General features: G+C 53.5%; 2 protein-coding genes across 2 annotated transcripts in view; both read right to left on the bottom strand.

The window, feature by feature from the left end:
* Positions 1-116: 116 nt before the first annotated feature.
* Positions 117-9,803, bottom strand: SPDEF (SAM pointed domain containing ETS transcription factor). The gene is made up of 8 exons (XM_072356361.1): positions 9,783-9,803; positions 9,647-9,653; positions 9,425-9,508; positions 1,321-1,656; positions 819-1,016; positions 694-741; positions 383-523; positions 117-295 (listed from the first exon to the last, which is right to left on the bottom strand). Exons 1-8 carry the CDS (start codon positions 9,801-9,803, stop codon positions 117-119), a joined length of 1,014 nt encoding a protein of 337 aa, XP_072212462.1.
* Positions 9,804-12,066: 2,263 nt separating this feature from the next.
* The window catches only part of ILRUN (inflammation and lipid regulator with UBA-like and NBR1-like domains), a 26,970-nt gene continuing 14,051 nt past the window's right edge, over positions 12,067-24,985 (bottom strand). The window contains exons 3-5 of the mRNA XM_072355779.1: positions 24,713-24,910; positions 22,555-22,883; positions 12,067-15,686 (exon numbers count right to left, since the gene is read on the bottom strand). Coding sequence (XP_072211880.1) covers positions 15,651-15,686; positions 22,555-22,883; positions 24,713-24,910 — 563 coding nt within the window. The 3' untranslated portion in view covers positions 12,067-15,650. The remainder of the gene's footprint in view (positions 15,687-22,554; positions 22,884-24,712; positions 24,911-24,985) is intronic.

Here is a 24,985-nt window from a genome sequence, read left to right as displayed (position 1 = left end):
TAGGGGGCAGAAGGGTCCCTTTGGTCCACAGGGACGAACCCAACCACAGTCCTAAAGCTCTGGAAGACGGCGCTGAGGTCAGGCAGGGCGGTGAGGGTCCCCCCAGGCTCAGTCCCTCACAGCGGGTGCACAAACTGGTAGACGAGGCGCTGTGAGATGTCGGGTTTCCTTATGATGCCCTTCTTGTAGTACTGCCGGATGGAGCGGCTCAGTTTGTCGTAGTTCATGGCCGGACGGTTCTTGCGGATGCCCCACAGACGCGCCACCTGCGCCGAGTCCTCGATCTTGAAGATCCCTATGAGGGAAACAGAGGTGGGAAGTTTGGGGGTCACCCCCCCCACACCCCGGACCCCTCTCCGGACCCCAGGAGCGCCCCCCCCACCTTTCTCCTTGTTGAGCCACCGGATGAAGCGCCCGTAGTTGTGGGGTTTCAGCAGCAGCTCCTTCAGGAACTGCCAGAGGTGGATGGGCTGCCCGGCGCAGGATGAGTCCACCTCGCTGTCCGCCCAGCCGCCGTCACCCCCTGCACAGGGAGGGGTGGGATGGGGGATGAGCCCATGAGTCAGTGGGGAGAGCGGCGGGGTACAACCCTGAGCTGCCCCATAGGGACACAGGGAGCCCCTGTGTCAAGCCACGCTTGCATCTGGGGCTGAAACGAGGGTCGGGACCCCAGCAAAGCCGCGCAGAACTCACCGCAGTATCTCACGTCCCCCGGGGCAGCTTTTTCCTTCATCCAAGCAGCTGGAAATTGAGGAGCGGGCGGTCAGAGGGAGCCCACCCCGCAGCTCAGCGCTGCCCCCCCCCGGCCCCGCGCCTACCCGACTTCCAGATGTCGAGGTGCGCGTGGAGGACATCGCCGCAGACGGGCGAGCGCTGGCAGAACTGCTCCTCCGACATGGCGCACAGCTCCTTCCCCGACAGCTCCTGGAAGGACTTGCCCAGCTGCGGCAGCCGGTACTGATGCTCCGTCCATAGGATCCACTTCTGCACGTTCCCGGGGCTCCAGTCTGCGGGGTCTGGGGTTGGGGGCAGTGAGAGCTGCATTACCCCATAGAGCCCTATGGACACCCTGCGCTCACCCACCCCCATGTCTGGGAAGGATGAGTGAGTCCTTCCTCCTCATTTTGAGGGGTGTTTGGGGGCATTTTAGTGGGATCGGGGCGTATTTAAGGAGCACTGCAGGAGGTTTGGGGGAAGGTTGGGCACTTTTGGGGCACTTTGGGCTATCAGAAAGGTTCCAGAGCATTTGGGACGTTCCGTTTCAGAGCACATCTGGGTGTTTGGGGGCATTTGGGGTGGGGGGGTTCTGCATGCACCCACCTGCAGCGATGTTGAGCAGCTTGCACGCCGTCTCGATGTCCTTCAGCACTTCGCCCACCACCATGCTCTGCATCTGCTCCAGCGAGTGCTCCTCCAAGGGCAGCCCCCCCTGCAGCTCCCCATCGCCCCCCAGCCCCAAACCTTGGCTGTCGATGATGGGACACTGCTCCGGCTCCTTCTTCACCTCCCCTCTCCCCCCGGGGGTGCCGCTCTGGGAGGTCTCCCCCATCCCTTTGGCAGCCCACGCGACGTCCTCCGAGTAGAGCATGTCGAAGTAGTGCAGGCAGAAGGGGGTGCCGGGGGGGCTGGGGCTGCCCATGCTTCCAGTGCTCAGACCTGGGATGGGGAGGGGGGGGGGAAGGAGAGGCTGAGGCACAAAGCGGAGCTAAGCCTGTTAGAGGGGGAAAATCCTACAAAGAGATGCGCAGTTCCTGGGCAGCCCTTGGAGGAATGTTGGCTTGGGGTCGTGCTGGGGATGGTCTGAGTTTTGGGGCGGGAGATGGAGTTGGGTACGGGGCACTGGGGGGTCCCAAGTGGGGCTGAGCCCTCATAGCCCCTACGTGTGGGATGCACAAACCCTGCAGGCCCAGTGATGTGCATGGAGAGCGTCAGCTGAGCGTGTCCCTGCAGTGGTGGCACCGGGGATGGCTCTCCTGGGCCACATGGCTTTGGCCACCCCTGGAACACAACCTTCCCTTCACTGTCCCACAACAAAAGCTGCTCCCATCGGTCCATCCCCATCCACTGTGAGCTCAGGAGGATGAGCCTGCAGAATTCCTGTGGCAGCCCCATGGAACGGCTCCATCCACTGAGAGAGCTCTGGGAGAGGGAACTGGGGGACCAACGCTCTGTATGGGGACGGGGACGAGGGGAAGGGGCAGCACGGAGCTGCACAGCAACCACTCAGCCTGGGAGTGGGGTCTGCTCCCTGCACAGCATTGGGAACGGCCCTGCTGGGCACCAACTGTGAGCACCAGCCACGTCCTGCTGTCAGGGCTGGCACAGCCCCACGGATTGGGACCTGGCAGCACAGCACTGAGTGATGAAGAGGATGAAGGGGCTGCTCCCCCCCCAGCAGTTTCCCTGAGCGATGGCACCGGCTCCCAAACCTCCCCTTTATCTGCTGCGGATGAAAAGAGGAGCTTTAGCAGATCCGCCTTCCATGCAGCCCCACGCTGCTGCGGCACAAAGGGACGCGGCGACAGCTGCACGGCTCCAGCAGCAGCGCAGGACGGGACCCCGACCCGCTCCCCCTCCTCTGCCAGCCCTAAGATGGGCACGGGGAGGGTCGGGACGTTTGGGAACGTGGCCCCAGCGCAACCTGCAGAGCGCCGCGCTGTACTCGCAGGGCGGGGGCCGCTGTTTGCCTTCCCTGGGTGGGAACTGTTTGCTCGCCGCTTTGGGTGCCTTTTTTCCCCTCTTTCCTTCTCCCTTGTTGCTTTTCCCTCGAAAACTGGAGGTGCGTCCGTCGGGCAGCGCTGTCAGTACGGCCCAGCCGTGCCGGTGTCAGCCCCATCTGGGGAACGGAGCCGTGCGGACACCGCAGCGCCCCGGGGCAACGCTGGCCCTGCCCGGCTGTGAGCAGCGACAGCCCCGCAACCGGCCTTTGAAAGAAGGGAAATTAAACAGAAATCAAAAATCCCCCCCCTCCCCCCCGACCCTCGAACAATGGGGCCGTTAATTACTGCTAAGCCGCGGTGGAACAGGTTGTGCCGGGCACGGGGCACCCGGGACGGTCCCGAAGCCGCAGGTGCTTCCCAACCACCCCCCCAGGCAGTGGGGAGGGGGGAGCGGGGCCGGGCTGTGCGCCCCCTCCTGACCCCGGCATTGCGATGGGGCCGCGCTGTGACCCACAGCCACCCCACACATCCCTACTGCCAGCAGGATGTGCCCTTTTACCCTCCAATCCCAGGAGAGGATGGGCACCCAGCAAAGTCCTTTCTGCCCCCAAACCCGTTTCTATCAGGGATTTGGGGTTTGTCCCCAGTTTCTTGCAGCAGCAAACAACACACAGTGTGGGAGTCCCCAAACCCCACACGACAGTGCCCTGAGACTCACCCCATCGCCGGGCTGGGGACGTGGGGCAGATAGAGAAATGCGACAGATCAGGGTCTCGCTATGGGGTTGCAGCCCCACACTGGGACAAACTCAGTGCACGGCAGGGATGCAGCCCACCCAGGGGTCCCAAAATTGCCACCAGCCTTTTGCCACCCCCCTCCCCTGACCCCCATTACCTGCATGGGTGCTGACAGCTGGGCGCTGTGTCCCAAACCCGGGGTCAGGCTGCCCCAGCCATGAGCTGCGAGCAGTGGGGTGGGGACGGGCACCACTCAATGGTGTCCCAAGCAAAGCCCCAGTGCTCGGTGTCCCCCAGGTGAGCAGCAGAGCTTGGTGTTCCCCATGTAGGGCCAGGGAGCCCCTATTTATAGCAGGCAGTTCCCTGCCCGCGAGAACAGCCGTATTGTGGGGGATTTGGCAGCCAAGCAGCGTTTGTGTTTCACTAACCGAGCAGAACCATAAAAATCCAACCTGGAGCCAACGAGCCTCAAGCACTCAGGGAGAAAACAGCAGAAATCCAGAGAAACAGCAACCCTAAGAAGGTGCTGCTCCAGTAATAGGGTTCCGAGATGCCCCCTGGCAGACAACCCTACACCCATCCCCAACCAGCGCCACCACGCAGGGATGGCAGGAGGGTCCATAGGGATGGTTGTGTGGCTCTTACCTTGACGGGGCTCAGCAGCAGCATCGGTCCCAGCAGTGGGCGGGAAGAGCTGACCCTGTGCTGCTCCGCACAGTGCTCGGGGTGGGCATGGCCCCAAGTGCAGAGCCCCAGTGGGGATGATGCCTCACAGCACCCACCCGGCTCACGGGCTCCAAAGCATGAGCTGCCAGGGGACACCGTGTGGGGTGGGGACACAGATGGGGCACAGGGAGCAGTGGCTGAGGGATGGAGGAGGCGTGCGATGGGGACACGCTCAGCAAATGCCTCCTCGGCCCATTATATCCAATTCCTTCCTTATTTACCTGAACAAACAGGCTGCGTGCTTACCTCAGCTGGAGGTGTTTGAACAGCCCAAGCAGGGTTAACCCTTGAGGGGGTGCAGCTCGGTGCCAGGCTCAGCCCCACATGGGACCCCATAGGGAAGACCCTCATCAACCCCTTCCCACCATAACACCCACCATGGAGGCACAGATGTGCAGGGTGAGAGCAGAAGGTTCTTCTGGAGCACAGAGACCCATTGGGTGCACTGCAGCAGCACGCAGCATCCCGAGGCATTTTGGGGAGCGGAGCTGCTTGAGCCCCCCAGGACAAACCAGAACCCGCTGCACCTCATAATGGTTGTTGGTCCCTTCTCCTCCCCACATCGCTGCTGTGTGGGGCGCAGTGGGGACACGCACTGCTCCGGGTCTGGGTTGTTTGCACCGGCAAAAGCAGGAAAAAGCTGTTGTGACCGAGACAGACCCCGGGCTGGTATTTATGGTCACCCTGAACACGTCAAGAACGCAGCACAGCTCGGGCACTTCTCCTGTATGTGCAAAACCAACCTCCCCTGCACCAGCCCTACGCAGTGCCCCAAACCTGCACCATTCTACTGTCATCCCCTCCCCCCAATGCATCCCATGGCACCCGGGGACTCCGCACCCCTCCTGCTCACCGATAAGCACAGGTGTGAGCCGGGAGGAGAGAGGGAAATCAAACCCCATGGAAAGGCGGTCAGAGCCTTAATGTTATCTTATCCTATGGAAAACACTGCCCCCAGATTAGGGCTGCTGCCACCCGAGGTGAGCATTGCTCCTGTTTTGGGAAACACAGCCGGGTTGGGAACACGTGGCAGGGGGAGATGGTGGTGGGAGCAATGGGGGCATGGCAGCGGGGTGGGGACATGGCGTAAGTGGGGGGGGATCATCCCTACAAGCTCCACAGTGCACCAGGCTGCCCGGGGCTGTGCCCACAAGGTTTGGGGCCACACGCAGCACTGTCCCCAAATAGGCTCCAGAGTCCCCAGGCAGGACCCGGCACACAACCCCGCAGCCATTCAAGCGTGGGGAGCTTTATCAGTGCTGGTGTACGGAAGCATAGGTGTGTCGGCCGTGGGGAGTTAAGATACAGAGCAGAACCTCCAGGTGAGCCGCACACCCACACGTGTGCTGGGGAACCACTGTGGCCACCGTTCCCTTTCTCACTCCCTGTGTGGTGCACGGCCCCAAACTGCAAAGCACTGCCCTCCATCACAGCTCCACGCAGGTACCAGCACAAGGGATGGCTGCAGGCCGTGCACAAACAGCTGCCCTCCTCGCTGGGATGTCGGCCAGGGGACTCCCTTGCTCATTAGGTTGAATTACCAGCCATTAGCAAGGCCGGGAGCAAACTGGAGCAGGATGCAATGGGATGGAATAGGGCAGAGGGGGCTCGGCTCTGTAGGAACATCCCAATCAGTGCACCCAGCCCCTGTCCTGCTCTCCTCCCGTCAGCAGCACCGGACATCCCAGTAAGTGAAAGAGATTAAAGGGAAAAGCATTTCCCCGCCTCGCTGTGCATTTGCTTTGCTCAGGGAGAGGTGAGCAGCACAACGCAGGGCTTGAAAATGGGGAAACAGCCCCAAAAATGGGGAGCGGAGATGGGAAAACACCGGGGCTGGCAAAACCCGTTTGGTGTCTGCTGAAGGACCAGCGGGCCCAGCACTCACCACTTCCCAGACCCATAGAGGTGCTCCAAGGGCTGGGGGTGATGGGGAAGGTGGGGTCCCTACGGATGGGGCCTGCAGTGGGGCTGCCCCACATGGGAGCCCACGGCTGCGGCCGCCTGCGTCAGCCCGGAGTTGTGCAATCGCAGGTGGTTGCGAGCAGCTCTGGTTACAATATGCAAAAGAGGAAAAGAATAGATTGCAACACCTTGGGAACAACCAAAGAGGGGAAATGAAGTCAGGCTTTTCTGCTCTGCCCCTGCAGCTCTGCAGGGTTTTTCCTCATCCCAGGTGCTGTGCTGTGTGAATCAGCATGGAGGAATCCCTCTGCCTGCAGCAGCCGCTGGCTCCAGCACAAGAACAACACATGAGCGGCCCTAGAATGGAGAGAGAGAATAAAAGCATTGACAGGACTTGATGTCGCTGCGAAACCAGAGGGCACTGAGCTGGCACCGGAGCCCAACAGCAGCTCCTGGTGTTCTGCAGAGCGGGGTTCCCTCTGCTGCACTGGAGAACAGCAGCATGCACAGCACAGCACGGGGTGGAGATGGGATTCCTCCTGCAGGGATCCCGTGCAGCTCACCGCCCTCCTGCTGCCCGGAATCTTAATTGCTCTTCCCTGGATGTTTGCACCCTGCGGTTCACTTCCAGCCCAGGTTTATTGTGTCTGGAGGACGGACACACGGAGCTCAGGGCAGCCATCCCAGCAGATGGGATCTGGTGCCGTTCCCATCCCATTGACCCACAGCTGCTGGGGGTGTCCCTGCACCACCTGAGGTGCCAACGGGGACACGGCCCTGCCAGCAGGGATGGAGCCGGGGCTGCAGCTCTCGGACGGGAAGCCTTTTGGGTTGGGGTTCTGCTGGAGTCACTGGGTGTCACATCACCAAACACACGAGGAGCAGCCCAGGCCAGGCAGCCCCGTGCAGCTCCCCTGCAGAGCATCTCCTTCACACACCAGCCGTGTCCCTTCCCCAAACCCAGCAGCGCGGAGCCAGGCGGGGCCGCTCCCCTTTATTGCCCCCGGCCACGCGCTCCGCGCCTCCCCATCTTCCAGCTGCTGCCATCAAGCCCATTTACGGGGCGCCGTGCGTCTGCTCAGCGCAAACAGCCGCGGTTATTGCTGCCGGCACAGCCGAGGGGCCCACCCTGATAAAACAACCCGGGGCTTCTGAGTTCGGCTCCCCGGCCGCGGTGCCGCTGACGCAGGCGGGGAGGTCGCGGGGCTGGCAGCCGTGAGCAGCGGGATCCAGCTGCGTGTTTGCTGTTCCCTGCTTAATGCCCCGCTCCTTTCAGCCCCGGCTCGCGTTTAAACTCCGGCTTTTGTCTCCTGGGATTAAAAGCCTGGAAGTGGCTGCGGGTCGCCCGGCGGTGCCAGGAAGAAAAGGCAAAGAGAGGGCTCAGGGTGCGCCCGGCTCGGCACAGAGCAACTGCGGGCAGAGGTGGGGTGAGGACAGGTCGTGGGCACCCCACACATGGCACTGGGGTGAAGCACTGAGCACACACAGCTCTGGAGTTGGGCTGCCCCTTGGTCGATGCTCACAGCAAAGAGGATAAAGCTCGATGGTTTTAAGGTCCCTTCCATAGAACCAGCCCATGGTTCCATGGTCCCTAAAGTCCCTTCCAACCCAACCATCGCATGGTTCTATGACCTTCAAGGCCCTTTTCAACCCAACCAGCCCCTGGCTCTATATCTCCTGCCCATTTCCTCACCATTCAGCCCACCAATGGGGCCAGCACCCCTCACCACGCCGCAGGCACCCAGCAGCAGTTCCCAGCCCTACGCAGCCAGGTGAGACAGGCAGGGCCCCGTGCCAGCAGACACGATGTCTTCTTGCACAGCCCTCAGCAGCTTTGTTTCCCACAGAGGCTGCCATGAAGAAATGCAAATTCATTCTTCTCCTCCATCGCTTTCTGTTTTTTTTTTCCCCCCACGTGCAAATGATCCTCGGGCATAACGGCCCCGGAGCGTGGGAGACACGGGGTCAGGGAGAACCCGTGAGCCACTGTGAGCCCAGGGCAGCACACAGCGCCCCGCAGCAGGAGAGGCCGGTGGGCACAGCTCAGCCCCGTGCTGTCCGACCCAGCAGAGCCAAAGTTCTGTCCCGGGTGGGGATCCACACAAAGCAGCCTCTCAAAGGCACAGCGTTGGCTGGAGGTGAGAGCTGGCAGGGCTGGGTGGGAAGGGCTGGCAGGAGCTGAAGGGCACCCAGCTGCCTGTCTCAGCTCAGAGGAGCTGCAGAGCTTTGGGAGCAGAAAATCCTGCCCTGTAAGGGTTGGGGCTCCCAAGGAGGGGACAGACCCCCATTGCTCCACACAGAGCTCAGATCCCCCTGAACACGGGGATGAAGCCACTCCGTGCACTGCAGCTCCAAGGCAAAGGCGCTGCTCTCCAGCACTGAGCATCTCACACCATGGAGGGGTCATGGGGACAACCTCACAGGGCTCAGCACGGAGCAGCTGGGGATGAGCAATGCACAGGGAGCTGTGACTCAGCCATGAGTCACCCGGCTCCTAAGGAGATGCATGGTTCTGATAAGCATCATCCAGGTCTGACACCAACAGCCCAGGGGAGCAGCACCCACAGCTGGGGGGCTCAATGGGGACCCACCAAACAAGGGATGGGGAGGCCCAGCACCTCTCTCACCCTCGCAGGTATCTGCTGCTCCCCAGCACACACAGCTGCCCCCCAATCCAGACCTCCCCGTGGAGCTGCAGCAGCACAAGGAGCCCCCAGAGCCTGGCTGAGGGGGAAAAAAGCCATCAGTGACAGCAATGGGAAAGCAGCACCATTCCATCATGGTCTCACAGGACAGAACATTGAAGCAGACAGCAATTAATGCCCACTGCTGTCTTGCAGGAGCCAGGCTCCAACCTCAGCCCCAAACATGACCCCAAATGGGGCACCCTCACCCCAAACCCAATTCTCCCCATCCCAGCGCTGGCTTGGGCCCCAGCGTGGTGAGAACATGGCTTCTGTTCTCAGCTGTGGATTTGAGGGCAGCAAAGTGTTTGTTCTGTCAACACAGGCCTAATCCTCAACCAAAAGCCGATGAAAAAAGCCATGATGGGGGAAGGATGGGAATAAGCTGCCCTTTAGAAACAAAGCCCTCACCGTGACACCCACAGCCCCAAAAGGAAGGAGGGCACTGGCACTGCCTGGGGCAAGCAGGGCAGGGATCCCACCCAGGGACACCCACAACACCCTGCAAGGGGAACAGGAGCCACCAGTGGGACCCCAACCATTTGGGTGACGATACCATGAGGTTTAGGGTTTGTCTGGGGAAGGTCCCACGTTCCCATTTCTCTTTGGCCAACACAAAGCCAACGGGCTCAGACACAACATGGGGACATGCCGGGCTGAGCAGCTGCCCCACAACACAGCTGTGACACCACCAGCCTGCCATGAGGGCGCTCACCAAGACCGGCATTTCCAGACAGGCCAGAAACCCTTTTCCTGGTGGGATGACTCAAAACTTTGTCATCTCGAGGTTCATCTCCAGCTCAGCGCACGGCGCACAGATCCCAGAGCCGACCCTAAGGAGCACACACAACCCAGCCCCAATGGCACAGCTGTCAGCAGCCCCACACCGCAGCACTGTGGGACCCAATCCTGCCCGCCGACAGCATCAGCACCGCACCCTTGGCCTGCAAAAAGAAAAGGAAGAAGTACCTCCAGCAGTTTCCATTTGTTTGCTCTTCAAATAATGGCTTCCTTATCGCTACGTACGCAGATCCCTTTAAAATTTGGACAAACCTGCTTCTCAGGCACCTCACCTGCTGCCCCACACCCCACATTGCCCGTGGGCATTGCACAACACAGCAGCCCCTGTGCTGAATCAGCCTGGGCTGGGGTCCCAAAGGGGTGGGATTCCTGCTGGAGGTCTCTGAAAGCCCCCCCGGCTCCCAGCAGGGTGCTGAGGATGCCCCCAGTGCAGCCACCCTGGGGACACCAGGCTCCCCATCGCCTCCTTGCCTTGAGACAGACAAAATGGGATCTCCATCGGGAAATGCCAACCTTCCCTCTCCACCCTGAGCCACCCTGCAAGTGAATGGATCTCATGCAGGAGATGTGGGGACACTGGAGGTACCACCTCTGTGCAGCCAGGCTCAGGGCCATCACATCCTCACCACGGGGAGGTCAGGGAGAACGGTCTCATTGTGTCCCATTGTGTCCCATTGTGTCCCATGGTGTCCCATGGTGTCCTCAGAGTCAGACAGGGTCACCCCCAGGGTCACATCCGATGCCTCTCCATGCTTCCAGGCTTTGGCACCATGGGTTGAGCTCACAGCCCAGCCTGCAGCTGTCAGAATTAATTGAGGAAACAACGAGGAGGGAAAACGGGGCAGATTAGATAACAAGAAGCGCCAGGTTCTCCTTTGCTCCCCCTGCATGGAGCTCCCCCAGGTCCCAGCCAGCAGCGCACAGCTCGGGCCATGCTCCTTTCTGCCCGGATGGGGGCAACTTCACACCCCAGGGCTGCCCCAGCACGGCTCCACCTCCTGCTCTGGGGCTCCAGCAGCGCACACGGAGCACACCACGCTGTGACCAGCTCCACAGCCCGGCGGCAGGATGAGGAACGCTCAGCTCCCTCTGCTGGCACCTGGTCCGGTCCAAGGCCAGGAATTGAGGTTTCACTACTGAAAGATGTAAACGAAATAAGGGAACACAGCGAGCTCTTAAACCAGCCCTGATCCCGTAATATTTGGTGGAGCAAACAACGCCGCAGCTTTACCTGTGCGTGCCATCTGCTGCTGCACTTGGCTTCCCGTGCATGCTTTTACTCAGCTGTTTTATGAATGGTTTGAGATAATATTCCCTTACATCGTTTCTGTTTAACATTCCCCATTCGCGCACTGGCTGGTTACAGCAATTCCAGCTTACAGCCAGATTCCAAAGAAAAGCTCCACCTGCTTCCACACATGGAGAGTGTGAGGAGGAGCTTCACCTGGGGGGAAAAAACACCACCAGACCCACATGTGCACAGAGACCCTGGGATGATGCAGGAGTCCCACATCCAGCCTGGCCCTGAATGCCTGCAGGGATGGGGCACCCACAGCCTCCTTGGGCAACCTGTTCCAGTGTGTCACCACCCTGGGAGCGAAAAGGTACTTGCCTGCTTGGGAGGCAGCATTAGGAGGGAGCTGTGATCACACCGTCCTGCTCTGCTGAACTCCTGACAGGTTGCAACCCTGAAGACAAACAGGTTCCTCCAAGCAAATAAGCAGTGAGAAGTTTTTAGGGGGAAGGGGGTGAGGAGGGGAGGCATCCCAAGCTATCCAAACAGAGACTTGTTTTAAAGCCACCCGTGGGCACCCAGAGCTGAAGGGGTGCGTTCGTTTCGTGGTGCAAAACAAACAGCCATAGGCGCAGGCAGCAGGATGTCTGTTTCCCATGAGGCTTTCAGTCAAAGCTCAAACAGCACATGAAAGCTTCAGGCACTTATTCAAATGTGAAAGAGCAAACCCAGCGCACACATACTGAGGTTTCTTGTGAGGATTAGTAACAAAGTCACATGTAAGCAAGAGCTCAGCTTTATCTAAGCTGCTCCACAATATAGTTTATATAGGCAAATGTCTCGGCTGGGTGCCCTGAGCAAAAAGGCCTGGCCTGGGAAATGCCACCAGCCCAAGGGATGGGACACGTGCCTCCAAGGACCCCCCATGGCCTCACCCTGTCCATGGGGACACCGGACACCCCCTTTAGTGCTTCTCCCCCCAGCATTCCCCACCCCGGGTACCCGCACTGCATTCCCAGTGCAGCCCAATGGGAGTTCCAGCTCCTCCTGGGACAGGAGCTCCCAGGGCAGCCCCCCCCATCTCTCCTCCCCCATCACCTTCCACCCAAAATGGGCCTCAGTCACTCGTCACACCTTCCCCCGGGCCGGGAAGTTGGATTAACTTAACAGCACACACAGAATGTCCAGGAGGAAAGGCAGAGCAAGAAGCAATGTGCCTCAGTGCCTGCGAGTCCTGAGACAGCAGGGCACGACTGGCTGCAAGATGGCAGATGGTGAAGGTTTCTTCCCAGCTTCAATAAAACTCTCAACGGGCACAGAACGCTGTTTGTTTCCTGTGTTAATTTAATCATACAAATATTCATTTATACATCAAGGAAAAAGCTTCCTTTTTCATTTGTCATGGTTGACCCCCAATGTGCTATCGTAGGACTTCTCCCGGACTCAATGAGGCAACACACCGTCCTGTTCTACACATGCACTCCCCCCAGAGAGAATAGACAGGCTGCAGAACCACCCACTCACTCACACAAGGAAAGAAATGAAACACACAACAGAAACCCAGACACGGGACAGCGTGCATTCCCCAACCCTGCAGGCTCTGGCTGCTCTCCTGCCCACACGGCTTCATCCCCGTGCTGCAGCTCAGCGCTGCCCACCCCCAGCACAGCACCGATGCTCTGGGGCTCAGCTCACACCTCGGCCGTGCTCTGACTCCCCCTGGGCTCACAGAGGGTGCAAGGATCGCTGCTTGTGCCCAACACAGGGATCCGACCTTAGAGAGCAGAGATGGATTGCAGCATTGGCCCTTCTTGGAGGGGCAGCGGGTGAGGAAGGTCTCTCTCCTGCTCAGGACAGACGGGTGCTCAGCCTCCATCACTGCACCCTGCCATACAGCCCAGTACCAGCCCCATTGGGGTGATGCAGCCTCCCAATGGTTTCCTCCTATTTCTCTCAAGCCTGAGCTCTATGTGCATAACCCCCCCCGGCATGGCTCCTGTGAGCTGCAGCAATCCTGACAAAGCACGCCATTGGTTTCACCTGCCTGATGTTAAAGCCTCCACCAGTTTGAATGCATCAGCCCTACAGAAATCCATACGGATCCCAGTGCCCCCCTCACAACACCTGAACATCTCGGAGCTCTCTCTTTAAGACCAGGAAAGCTGACAGCAAGAGCAACACGAGGGCTGGCTGTACCGCTGCGTTCCAAGGAGCCAGAGGAGATGAAACCACCTTTAGGCTCAGAGAAACAGCTCTTAGGAGAGGAAAAACCCAGAGGTTGAGCAACCTCTAATTTCAACGTCCTCCCACTGTCACAGCAAAGGTTACAGCCCGGACTCTCAGAGCACTGCAGCTCTGCACCATCGCTTTCAGGGATCATCCCCACTGAGCAGTGCTTGCGCTCAGCTCCCCGGGGAACAGCTGCAGTGTGAGCAGCACGAGGCTGCAGGGCTCAGCAGCACCTCAGGCCCTGCCTTCCTGCACACCCTGGAGTAAGTCACTCCTGCCACAAGGACACCGTGGGTTGGAAACGCTCGGGAGAGTATTCAGATCTGTGCCGAACAAGTTTGCCTTCTGAGTGGGAAAGCACAGGACTTGTTGGGGTGCATCATGCAAGCTTTTCTCAAGAAAAGGAAGATTCATTCTTTAGCAGGAGCAGCACAGGAACACAAGCGCGGCAGCCATTGTGTACACAAAGAGCAGAAAGCTGAAGTGGGGAGATCTGAGGCTCAAGGGTCTCCCAGCTGATGCAAGGCAAAGGTTGCAGCACCAGCTGCAGTATGACGCCGAGGTCTTATTTCCTTCCCCTGCCCCCTTCCACTACACAGCTGACAAAGGGAGCTAATAAAGATAAGGAATCACCTCATCATCTGGGCAAACAGCAGCCTGCAGCGTTTTAGATGCTTTCAGAAGGGCAGTGGCAGTTCTGTAGATGCGATGGTCAAGTTCGTGCCTTCTGAGCTTGGCACATTAACCACCTGCTCAGAAAGGAAGGATCCACTTGCTCCAAGCTACGATGCAGCAATGCAAACTACTCCCTAAACTGGATGCTGAGAGAATACAACTTCAGCAGGGCAGAAAGATGGACAGGACAGGAAACAAACACTGCAGCGGCACCAAGCAGTGCAGCTCTACCTTCCATGGACACGTTCCAGAGCGGCTCAGTCGGGCTCTGTGCCACTTACCCAGCTCTAGCAAGCTGCTGACATGGACCCGAGTCTGTCCACCAAACCACACGTGCTCCTGAAGGTCCAATTCTTCCTCTGCTGGAAGCAGAGAAGCCCCACTGCCCTCCACAAGAAGCACCTGCATGCGCTGATTGGCAGCTGCAATGCAAACTGATCCCTCACTGAAAACAAACCAAGAAGAAAATGCCACACACACCATGCAGCAGCAAGCCTGCGCTCTGCTCTGAAGGGAACCTGCACCAGAAAGACTTGGAAGAAGGTCGTGGGGTATTTGCATATCACTGTATCTTTGGCTGATGGCTCTTCTGGCCTGTGGGTTTCCTGGTTGGCCTGTGCCCCTGCAGAAGGGCCCGTGGGGACACAGTCCCTCAGGAACCCACAAGGCCGTTCCTCCTCCCTTCACACTGGGCTTTCCAATTAATAAGTGCATGAAGATGCACTGGAGGAACAACAGAGCAACCCGTATCTTTGGAGGAACGAGTCCTCCTTTAGCAACAAGCCCTGGAGAGCCCGTTGGAAAGGTGAGAGCCTCAAAGCTATCCAAGCCAGGATGGTAAAGGCAAACGAATACAAGGCGACAGAGTGGAATCCAGCTGCTGATTCTAACTCTTGCTCTACATTCAAAGATGCAATTAGCCTCTAAGCTAACGCTTCCTACCAGGGGAAAGGAATCCAAACTTATACTGTATGAGAGAGATGGCAGATTCAAAACTATAGGGGCGTGACTTGCAAAGCTTTGCGACTATCATCGAGTGAATTACAGCTACGGAAAAACAGCCTCCTCTTGGCACAAGACTGATAGACTTTGCTTGGTTGCTCTAGGCACAGCTATTGTACATCGAGAGTTAACAAAAGGAGCATTTTGAAATGCTAACCACAACGGACAGCTCTGGATCTTTAATCAAACTGTTTCTTATTAACGTGGTCGTGCACGCGAGCACTTGGTGCACAAGAGGAGGGGAAAGGAGCCCTCCTGTTACCCTAACCCAGTCCCAGAGTCCCTCTCTTCAACCGTGATGCTGAGAGCCGGTCCTCGAGCAGGGCAACGGACAGCAACGCTCAACCCAGAAGGAAAAGATAAAGACCCCAAAAGAATTAAGGAGATTAAGAAGCGGGTAAATAAAATCCAAAGGTGAAATTAAAAACGCTGAGCCGGGTACGGACCCAACCTGCCATTAAAACACAAAGAAGTCACTGCATGAACCCGCAGAAGACGCCAAGCCAACAACGTCCATTGGTACCAAGCCAAGCGTGGCAGTCCCACCACAATGCACGCTGTCCCTTATCTAAAATATATCAACAGGAAAGAAACAAATGAAACATTTGCTCAAACTACAACCGCTCCGTAGGCAGAAATTCTTTTTAAAGATGGCTTTTTCATCTCATTTTCTCTTGGAAACTTCTCAAGCTACCCAACGGTTCCACGTGAGAACGACTTCTGAAAAAACAAAAGCACGGTGTCGGTAGAGTTTCCTCCTCACAGCATTAAACAGCACTCCTGAACGGCAGCATTCACACACGCATACTGAGATCTTTCCTCCGGAAACAGTCTTAAGTTATTGGGCTTTTGATTTTGTTTTCTTCTTTATCCAGAACGTGGAGGCAGAGAAGGGGGGTCCACGCTGGGTCTGTTTGCCACGTGGATCCCCCTCCTTCCCTCCCCCCCAAAGTCAGTTCTTTGTTAAATTCTCCTCTTGCCGATACCCGTTTTTTGTGTTTTAAGACTGTCCGAAGGGATAAGGACCGTGGAAACCCTGTAAGAAAGTTGGAGACAAAATCAATTTCAACAAGCAAGAAACAAAAAGCGCTGCTCAGCTGCGCCTACAAATAACAACCATCCCATCTCCCAGGGCTGCTGTATCGGATGCAACCCTTCACCCATCAGAGCACCAGCCCCGGCTGGCCAGCCTTCCCACACACCCAGAAAGGAGCTGCTCTCCCCTGATGCACCAGCTGCCACCCACTTACCTCTTTCAGGTGTTATTTAGGCCAGCTGGCAGCCAGGCAAAATGCTCCTCAGGTGCTACAGGGCCACATACAGTAACTACTGATAGCTTCTACACCAGAGCAAAAGCCATCCGAAGATGCTACGTCCTTGCAAGGCCAACAGCTGCAGCCTCACAAGTCTATTCTAAAGGTTACAGCAAACAGAGCGGCCACAGCTGATAGAAAAGCCTACTTAAGAAGCAGCAGCATTTTGAAGCCCACATTCATCCATATGCATTCCTGCCCTCCTCACAGTAACAACACACATTTCTTTTTCCAAGTGAAAGTCGGCCACGACATTGAAGCCAACAATTAGAAGCTTCCCAGGGAAGCCACTGTCTCCTCATTCAGAGTCTGAAGTGAACAGGGAGCCTTTAACATGACTCGCATAAAGCAAGCACCAACCACACCACCTTAAGATCCACTGCAAAAGCCCAAGAGCTCCGCTGGGTATCTGTTACAAAGCAAGTGCTACCAGAAGCCAATTATTTTGATACAGCTAATGAGAAAAAAGTGAATTCTTTAGGATGCATCAAATGGCAAAATACAAGGCAATGGTCACATCAAAACTCAGCCCAAAGAGGATCAGCCATTAAACAGGACCTCTTACAAACTAATTGGGAAGCGTGGGAAGGAAAGCAGAGAGCTGGGAATTGCTGTTTGCAGAGGGAAACGTGCACAGGTGATGGGAAAACAAGCACACCTCAGCCCTAGGAGTGCACTGCATTCCCAGTCTGCGTTATCTTAAGGGATAACACCCAACAGACTCCACAACAGCCCCTCTGAAAGCAGGAGCTCCCACTAACAGGCAGTTAGCACATACAAAAATACCATCATTGCCATCAACGGGAGGAAGAGCAGAAGGGAAACTGCATTAAAATAGTGTGAACTGGTACACAGACATGCACACAAACCAAAGGACAGGGAACGAAACCAGCATGAAAAACACCATCCCTCAACAGCCTCATCTCAGAGGGGTTCAGCTCTTGTACCTGCACAGAGAAGGCAGGATTTGCTGCTGATCACCTTACAGGCATTTGCTTCATCTTCCAACAGCCCGCACAGAATACTCTGTTTGCAGGCACTGACTGCAAGCTCTCACAAAGCCCACAGTGCTCTCTCCAGGAACTGCTGCCTGCTCCCTCTGCTGGGTGCTGCCTGATGCACATCACTTGCATTTGTCACGGGCAAAACCTTATTTGGTTTCATTTGTGCATCCCACAAGCCAAGGCATCGCCTCACTGCATAGAAGAATTAACACCATTAATTAGCACGTGGTCCAGGCTGCTCCACTCAGACAAAGGAGGAGTTCATCAGCCTCGTTGTATGCAGAGGCAGCCCCAGCACAAGGTGATCAACCTTGTTTCCAAGTGTGGACTTGGTTTGACTCATGTGAGGAAAGGGAACCTAAGGAATTTCACCCAGGTGTTCTATGAGCCTGTCCTTCCTGTGATTCCCTTCACCCCCCTCCATGAAGGGAGGATGCTTTCCTCTGCCTCAGTGAGGTGCAAGCTGTTTGCAGAACATTTCTTCCTCGCTGCATTCATTCAATGAACGGTGATGACAGCCTGCAGTCACTGCTGCAATGCAAACAGCAGCCTCCACTATAGGACATATTCAAGAATAATTATCCCTCGTATGCAAGATTTCACACCATAAACATGCAAAAATACTTCTGCATGCCAACGCAGTTTTCCCCGAGTTATTTTAGCTGGGTGTTTCACACTATTTTTGGTGAGTTCCCCTTGACTCTCACAAGGAGATGGCTGCCATTATGAAAAGCTCAGCTGCTGCTCTGCAAACTGACTTTCAGTTCTTCCAGTACCTTCCATAGACATAAATGCCAAGTTGCTGGTGGAAGCATTCTGGCTATGGAGACAAACATGAGCACAGAGGACCCTGTTTTTTCAAGCAAAGACTGTGCATTAATATTGTTCTAAGTAATCATTTGACTTTATTGTCTAAAAGGAAACTGAGACTGGGACAGTTCAATGCTAGGCTTAGTAAACACTGTGGTCTTGTGCTAGAAGAAAGGCCAGACAAGCACAGCAAAGCCTCCACATTCACACCCACAGCACCTGAATGTGAGGAATGAACAGGGGAATCATTCAACTCCCTTTCCAAACAGTTGTGAAAAAGCAGAGCCTTTTTACTTAACACTGAAATGAAACCCAGATGAAGTTAATCTTTCATAAACCATCACAACGCAGGCTTTCAAATAGCTATCTTTATTTCACCTTTGTAACTGAGTCAAGATCAATACGAGGTACACTCGAAGAGAGACAGGAGTTTGATGCACAGCTGACAAGCACTACAGGGCCAGTGGAGATGTACAGAAGGACACGAGGGCTCAGCTACATGATTAAGTTACCACGCAACAACCTTGCTCCCGTAACTTAATCAACAGCGTGCTTTTAGTCTGCAGAGATAAGAGGCAGGGAAACCGGTGGCCTGCAATGGAGTGCAGTTAAGCTAGAATTGCATTGCACCACGTTTCCCACAGGCCAAAAGCACACAGACTATTTGTTTTCATGGATGAGCTAACATGCAGCACCCAAACATGTTAGTCTTTCACCAGATAAACAAACGGGCTCATGCAACACCAATTTAACCTGCATAAGCTATGCAGCAGCGTGGCTGTCAAGGTCGAGCTCCAGTAGTTTCAAGTCCAGCATTCTCCCCTTTTTGCTCTAAATCAATTTACAGGCAGGTGTTAACTCGCCCAATTTAAACCCAGACACCAGAATAGAGGGAGCTTCTTGTCTACACAGAAGTCAGCATATTTCTGAGGCATGTTCCTTACGTACAAACACAGACCGGTACCCAAACAGGATTATTTTCCCCACTGGAAACTATCTGAAGTCATTAGAGCTACTGCAGAAACTCGCCAACTGGAGTGCCCTGCTTTGGCAGGAGCAAACTGCCAGCAGCAGCTTTTAGACTTGGAGGGGGGAAGTCAGTGGGAAGGCTCGCAGGATGGGGGGGGTTTGGTTTCCCCTTGGTATATAAAAACGCCATTTAGCACAGATCTGAGTTCAGCTGCACACAGAATGATGATGGGGAGCATAAATACAGCAGGGGAAATAAGGTGGCACTCTGAACTCCAAAGATGCTTGTATCACATCAGCTTATAAGAACAGCGTGAGCAATGAACAGACCAGATTAGCATCAGACAACTTGCAGGATGCCTTTTGCCACAGCAGTGCCAATGCAACTTGTTTTGTACGGGCGAATCTTTGCAGGTCTGAACTTCTATAAGCAATTTTCTGCATTACAAAGAAAGAAGCAAGACCTCAATTCACATGGGCAGGCAACTAAACTCAGCAACAGATTTATATGGTGTTTTTTTTCATAGTTAAATGACAAATACAATATGAATGTCAGTATATGGCTATCCACTTCAAACCTTCGTTTAGACATTACATCTGTACATTTCTTTGTTAAGGAATTTAACTCTAATTCCCCAGGCTGTAAAGGCTGCATCTTGTGCTTTTAATGTAAAAGACTGTCACAAGAGAGCAGCAGTGACCTCGACAGTGTTGCTATGAGACAGGAGAGAGTAAATAGAAGGAAACTATATTAGCCTCATCTCTCTTGAGAATACAGAGAGAAAGCGATGCCAAAGAGGAGAATAAAATACCCATGCATGGGTATAGCTGGATTCTAATACAGCTCATCCCTATCCGGAGATAAGCATCCTACTCTGCACTTAAAGCACGTTTGATTCTAAGAACACGCAAAAACTCCATTGGGAAAAGATATAACAACAACACGCTTCAAGCAATGCCCTGAACACAGACCCCATCTACCACCTTCCAGCAGTTCATTTCAGGAGGTGATAAAGATGGACCCATGGAAGGCATACAGCACAGCAGGAATAAAGACCACACTCAGTTCCTTCCAACCGTGTCGCAGGTTTCACCTTATCTGCTTGTTACAGAACTGCCTTTTTTTTCCCTAGGAAAGTTTCTTACACTGAGCACAGCATCCACGGCTGCTGAGAAAAGCTCTCCGGATGCTTCCATGTGCGGAGCATTGATCCACCAGTCTCATTCAGCAGCAGATGGCACATCAGCGTCACAGAGATCCTGGCTCCACTGGGGAATTTTAGAGGACAAGTCACACCTGCTCAGCTGCACCAGAGCGAGAACTAATACAGACAAGGTCTGGCGACTTCCAGCATGTTTTACAACTGCAGCCACCAGGAACAGCCCGTTTCACCTCCAGGATTTCATGGTCTCACGCAGCTGTGTGGCTGGGGTGCTTCATAATCTCTGCAGAGGGGAAACTTCCACACCAACCTGAGAAATATTAAGGGCTCGCATCCCTTCTAAATGAGACACAGACCTTAACTGAACCTTAACCTCCCCCTTTACTGCATCTCACCAGATGGCGTGCTAAACACGACTAGGAATTCAATCCATTATCTGGGGGCTTGAAAGCAAATAAAAATATTAGAGGTTCTGCCCAAGTGAAATAAGATTCAGGTATTCTATATCCAAGTACCTTGACAGCCAACTCACAGTAATCTTCATTCCTAGATCTTGAACAAGATTTAGCTCAGATCCACCCCAAAACCACCCACATGCTGTGAATATAAGGAAGAACAAGAAGAGAAGGAAGGCTGCTTACCCTGTGTCTGGGGTCAGGCTATAATGACTCATCCCATAAGAGTCATGTTTGTGAACTTTGGGTTCCTAGCTAGACCAGTTCTCTTCAATTTAACGAGAGCATCTTTGTGGTGCCTCAGTCTCCTCCCTGGCTTTTCTCCTCTGCAGTATAACTGGCTACATCCTCTGCATCTCAAACAGGCACAAGTTTCTTACTCCTATATTCTTCCTTTGAAAAGCCAAAATATTCTACTCCGCAGCCAAGAGAGCCTGTAGATACACCCAACCTCCTGGCACTCACATCACCCTCATTTCAGCAGGAAGGGCAAGGAATCTTCCATAGGGACAGACATGGTGAAAAATACAATAAATCAAAGGCCACATTACTGCCAAAACCCCATTTCCAGGATTACTGAGCAGGAGCTTCCTCTGAAGCGCATCTCTTAGCAGTTCCACATCTGTCCACCTGCAAGCGCACATCAGCTACAAAGCAATCGCCAAGTCCTGTGCTCAGAATACAGGCAAAGGGGGGGGAAAGATTTGAACAAAGAAGTTACCTCCAGTCTAAAGCTGACCACCAAAACAGAAGAGTTCACCCACCTAAACCAAACCCGATATTTACCTTGTGAAAGACTTAGGCAATTCCAGCACCTCACTGCTGTATCTGAGTCACTCGTATTTCCATCCCCCTCCCCACCAAACTTTGCTGGGTAATGTGCAACAAATAACAGCAGGGCAGCACTCTCCACCCAGAGCTCCCGAGGGGAAGTTTATGCAAAGAAACTCATGGATGCCTCTGCTAAGGCAGACAACAATCCATCCATCCAGAGAATGCCACTATGAAAGCGTGCACCGCCATCCAGCAAGCAGCTTTTGAACAGCAGTGGCTTTCAGTCACTGTTAATCCGGGCTGTATTTGAGTTGATAGGTGAAAGGCTTTGTTAATCATTTCCAAAGCCATCCATTTCAGCTCCAGCGAGTGAAAATCCCAAAGCAGAAGCCAACAAAGCTTATTAAAAATTGATCTTTGGGGTGGCAAGACACAAAAAGGATGATTGGTAGCCTGTCAAATAGTTACTCTCATGCATGCCATCAGTTAAAGAAATGCATAGCTTTGGTGCAAAGTAGGACACTACAATACGATCCACTGGTAGAGGACAGGGAGTTCATCCAGTTAGGAACTAAAGTGCTGTAGGTGAACTAACATCAGGGCTTTATTAAGTCATTCAGCAACCAAGTGTTATTGTCCTACACAGCCTGCTTAAAGTACAGTGAAGCATTTTTGAAGGATTTTTAAAATCAAAGTAGTTTGACATACGACAGTACACACCTACACATACCGGCTGCATTAACAGGTGGATTCTGAACTGTAAATAATCCTGCAATTCATTTGTCACACACAAGCAAATAAAAAGTCAAAATATCACTCAGACTCTCATAGCATCCACCAAGCAAGCTTTGGAGAGAGGTTTAAAGCAAAGAGAATTTAAAAGTCACCTACAGTTATAAACAAGACAAGGACACAACGACAGTCCTCTGACTGCTCCTGACTGATCGCTTCTGGGACCAAAGCACTGAGCTCTGCAGTCTCTCCACACCAGTTTAAAAAGAACACAACAGAAGTTATCTGGTTCGTCTCAAGGTTTGGAGGTGTGGTTACTTTTTGTCTTTTTCATTATGTAAAACTCAGGGACGCATCTTGAGAGATATTTTGACTTATCTGCACATGCAGCTGGAATAGGCTCCAGCCGCTGATAGTTACAGCACCCAGACAAGATTATATCAACTTTAAGAAGGACTCGAAGCAAAAATAAAAAGAAAAGGTGGATCTGGTAGAGTCTATGAGAGGCAAAAGTATTTTAATATAATATGAGGAGTTGGCAGAGTCGGACAGTCAAATTCAAAACCTTCCTTAGCAGGTCTGGCAGAAGCAGAAGGGAAGGGCTTTGCAGTTTGTAATGAAGAACTATTACATACATCACAGTCTCATCACCTACCCATTCTCCTGTTCTCCCAGGGCACCTACCTTACTGTATGTCACTACCGACAAGTTGTTCGAGTGACTGCTGGGGGAGAGATTTACAGAGTTTTGTGACAGTCCATTCTGATCTTGTTCAATTTGGTCAGGAGCAGGCCCCCACGTGTTTTTGCTGATTGTGCCTAGCTCAGAACCCCCAGGGTCTTTTAGGTTGTTTTCATCTGGTTGCCTGTTCTTCTGTGGAGAGGCGAACGGGTTAAAGTTTCCTTCTACCTTGCGGTGCGGTTGTGTGTTGAACTCCGTTTCAAAGGATGACAGCTGCTGTGTTACTCCTAGAAGTCCTCCAACTTCCACGCTGAGGATCACCCAGATGACATCTGAGGAGAAGGAAAGACAAGTGGGTCATTACTGGGTGGAGATTATGGAGATGGGGAGAGAAGGAGAAAAAACAGGACATGAATGTTTTTAACATGATTGTTTTTAACACAGAAGTAGAGGTCAGGCACCAATCAAGTCTAAACCTTCAAGAAAACTAAGGCACTTTTACTGAACTTAATGGAATCAGGTCAGGACATACAAAAAACAAGCTGACGTAACAGCCTGAAACTCCATACTTCACTTTACCAACAGGATGCGCTGAAAAAAGGAAACTGTAAGTGACTTTAATGAAGATGACATAGCAGGACTGAAACAAGAACCAGACAGAATCACTGCTCGTCTGCTCAGATGGTAAAGGCAGTTTTTTTTGTTGTTGTTTAGCATTAAAAGGTTTGGCTCTTAAAAAACCATTCACAGCAAGAAGATATTTGGAAGATAAACATGTTTATGACAACTCGCATTAATCACTATTCTAGCTCCAAGATGCCCCCAGTGGACACCTACCTAGACTGCTAAACCATTACACAAGTTTGCAAACTACAGGGTAGAATAAGAATGTACATAAGTTCTTACACTTCACAAACAGCTTTCATGCACTGAAACTGTCCTTCCGGTCACTCACCACGAGCAAAGCAGCTCATAAGCTTGCATTCTGTTAACTCAATTAATGGCAATAAGATGCCACCCTCCACAAGCCAAGCTGCTCAAGGAGTGCAGCAGTTCCCACACTGCACTTCTAGCTCCCCCTGCTGCAGACCTGACCAAAACCCAGCCAGCAGGCACAACAGCCCTGGGTCTCACCTTCCTGCTGGACCTGAGCTCAGGAAGTAAGCATCAAGCACAGCAAGGGCAGCTCTGATTTGAAGCTCACTCGCCAACAAGATTTTAATTAGTGATTTTCTTTCAAAGCATGGAATTTGTGGAAATTCAGTGAGATCTTAAGCTGTTTGTTGGCATGTAGGTAAGCCTTGGATTAATAAACACACAGGCTGGTGGCAGGCAATGCAAGTTGGACAGGCCTTTCTACCTTTCGACCTAATTTATGCACACATTTCAAGGACAGGTTACATCCACTTGCAACACAGCAGAGCCTCACTCCTGCTGACAATTCTGCCACAGAAGTGGAGCAAAGAGTTATTTCTGACTCCCAGTGCTAACATCTCTCACTCAAAACTACTTGGGACACTCCCAACTGCCAAAACAGACACAAAGCTGTTCTCAGTATAAACTACAGCTGGCTAAAAATGACTAAAAGACTCCAAATGAATGAAGGTGCTGGTGGCTCAGCCCAAGGCATTGCACAAAATGACCAAAAAGTGATTTTTTAAGCACAGAAAACAAGTTCACAGTGGATGCACCAAGGAGAACTGTACAAGTTCCTTTATTTTTAAGAGCTTTGTGTAATCTGCAATTCGTTCCAGTGTTTAGAAAACAGTGCTGTGCTGACCAAGACAACAAGGCAGCTTGCTCGATGTTTTCTCTGATTTCTATATTTAGGCTCAGAGCTGGCAGACGTCTCTACCTTTCTGCTTTTAGTCAGAGCTCACTGAAGACAAGCTTTCCGCCCTTCAGATCTAACTGCAGCGAGCACTGCCCACCAGACCAGCTGAGAGCAACGTTTACAAGATGGAAATTGAGGTCAGTCCACAAGTCTTAGTTTGGTTCTCATATCTTTGCACAGCACGGCGTCGTGCCAACAGCAATAACAATAAATCACACGAAGATCATCACTTTATTATCAGAGGAGCGTCTGCAGGGGGAGGCAGGAGCATCCTTTCCGTTTGTGAAGGGAATATCATGAAGAAACGCCATGAAAGGGATCACTCACCTCCATAATACAGTCCTGTGGCAGTGCACATTCGCCACTGTCCCTGATACATTCCTGCTGTGCTGGGGCTGCACATCTGAACGCTGACATCCGCAATCTCCTGGGGCTCCAGAGACCTGACCATTACCATGTTTACATGGCCAAACTGGTCTCCCCCAACGTACTTCAGACAAACTCCTGGAGGCCAAACCTCTGTCCCTGGGATTAAGAAGAAGAAGAAAAATTAGCGACAGTGCAGCAGGAAAAGGTGCTGTGTCCATTTCTATGAGTCTG

Source organism: Excalfactoria chinensis, chromosome 23, assembly GCF_039878825.1.
Source record: "Excalfactoria chinensis isolate bCotChi1 chromosome 23, bCotChi1.hap2, whole genome shotgun sequence".
NCBI classification, from domain to species: domain Eukaryota; kingdom Metazoa; phylum Chordata; class Aves; order Galliformes; family Phasianidae; genus Excalfactoria; species Excalfactoria chinensis.
The sequence above is the reverse complement of the archived record's forward strand: the minus strand, read 5'-3'. Positions and strand labels throughout refer to the sequence as shown.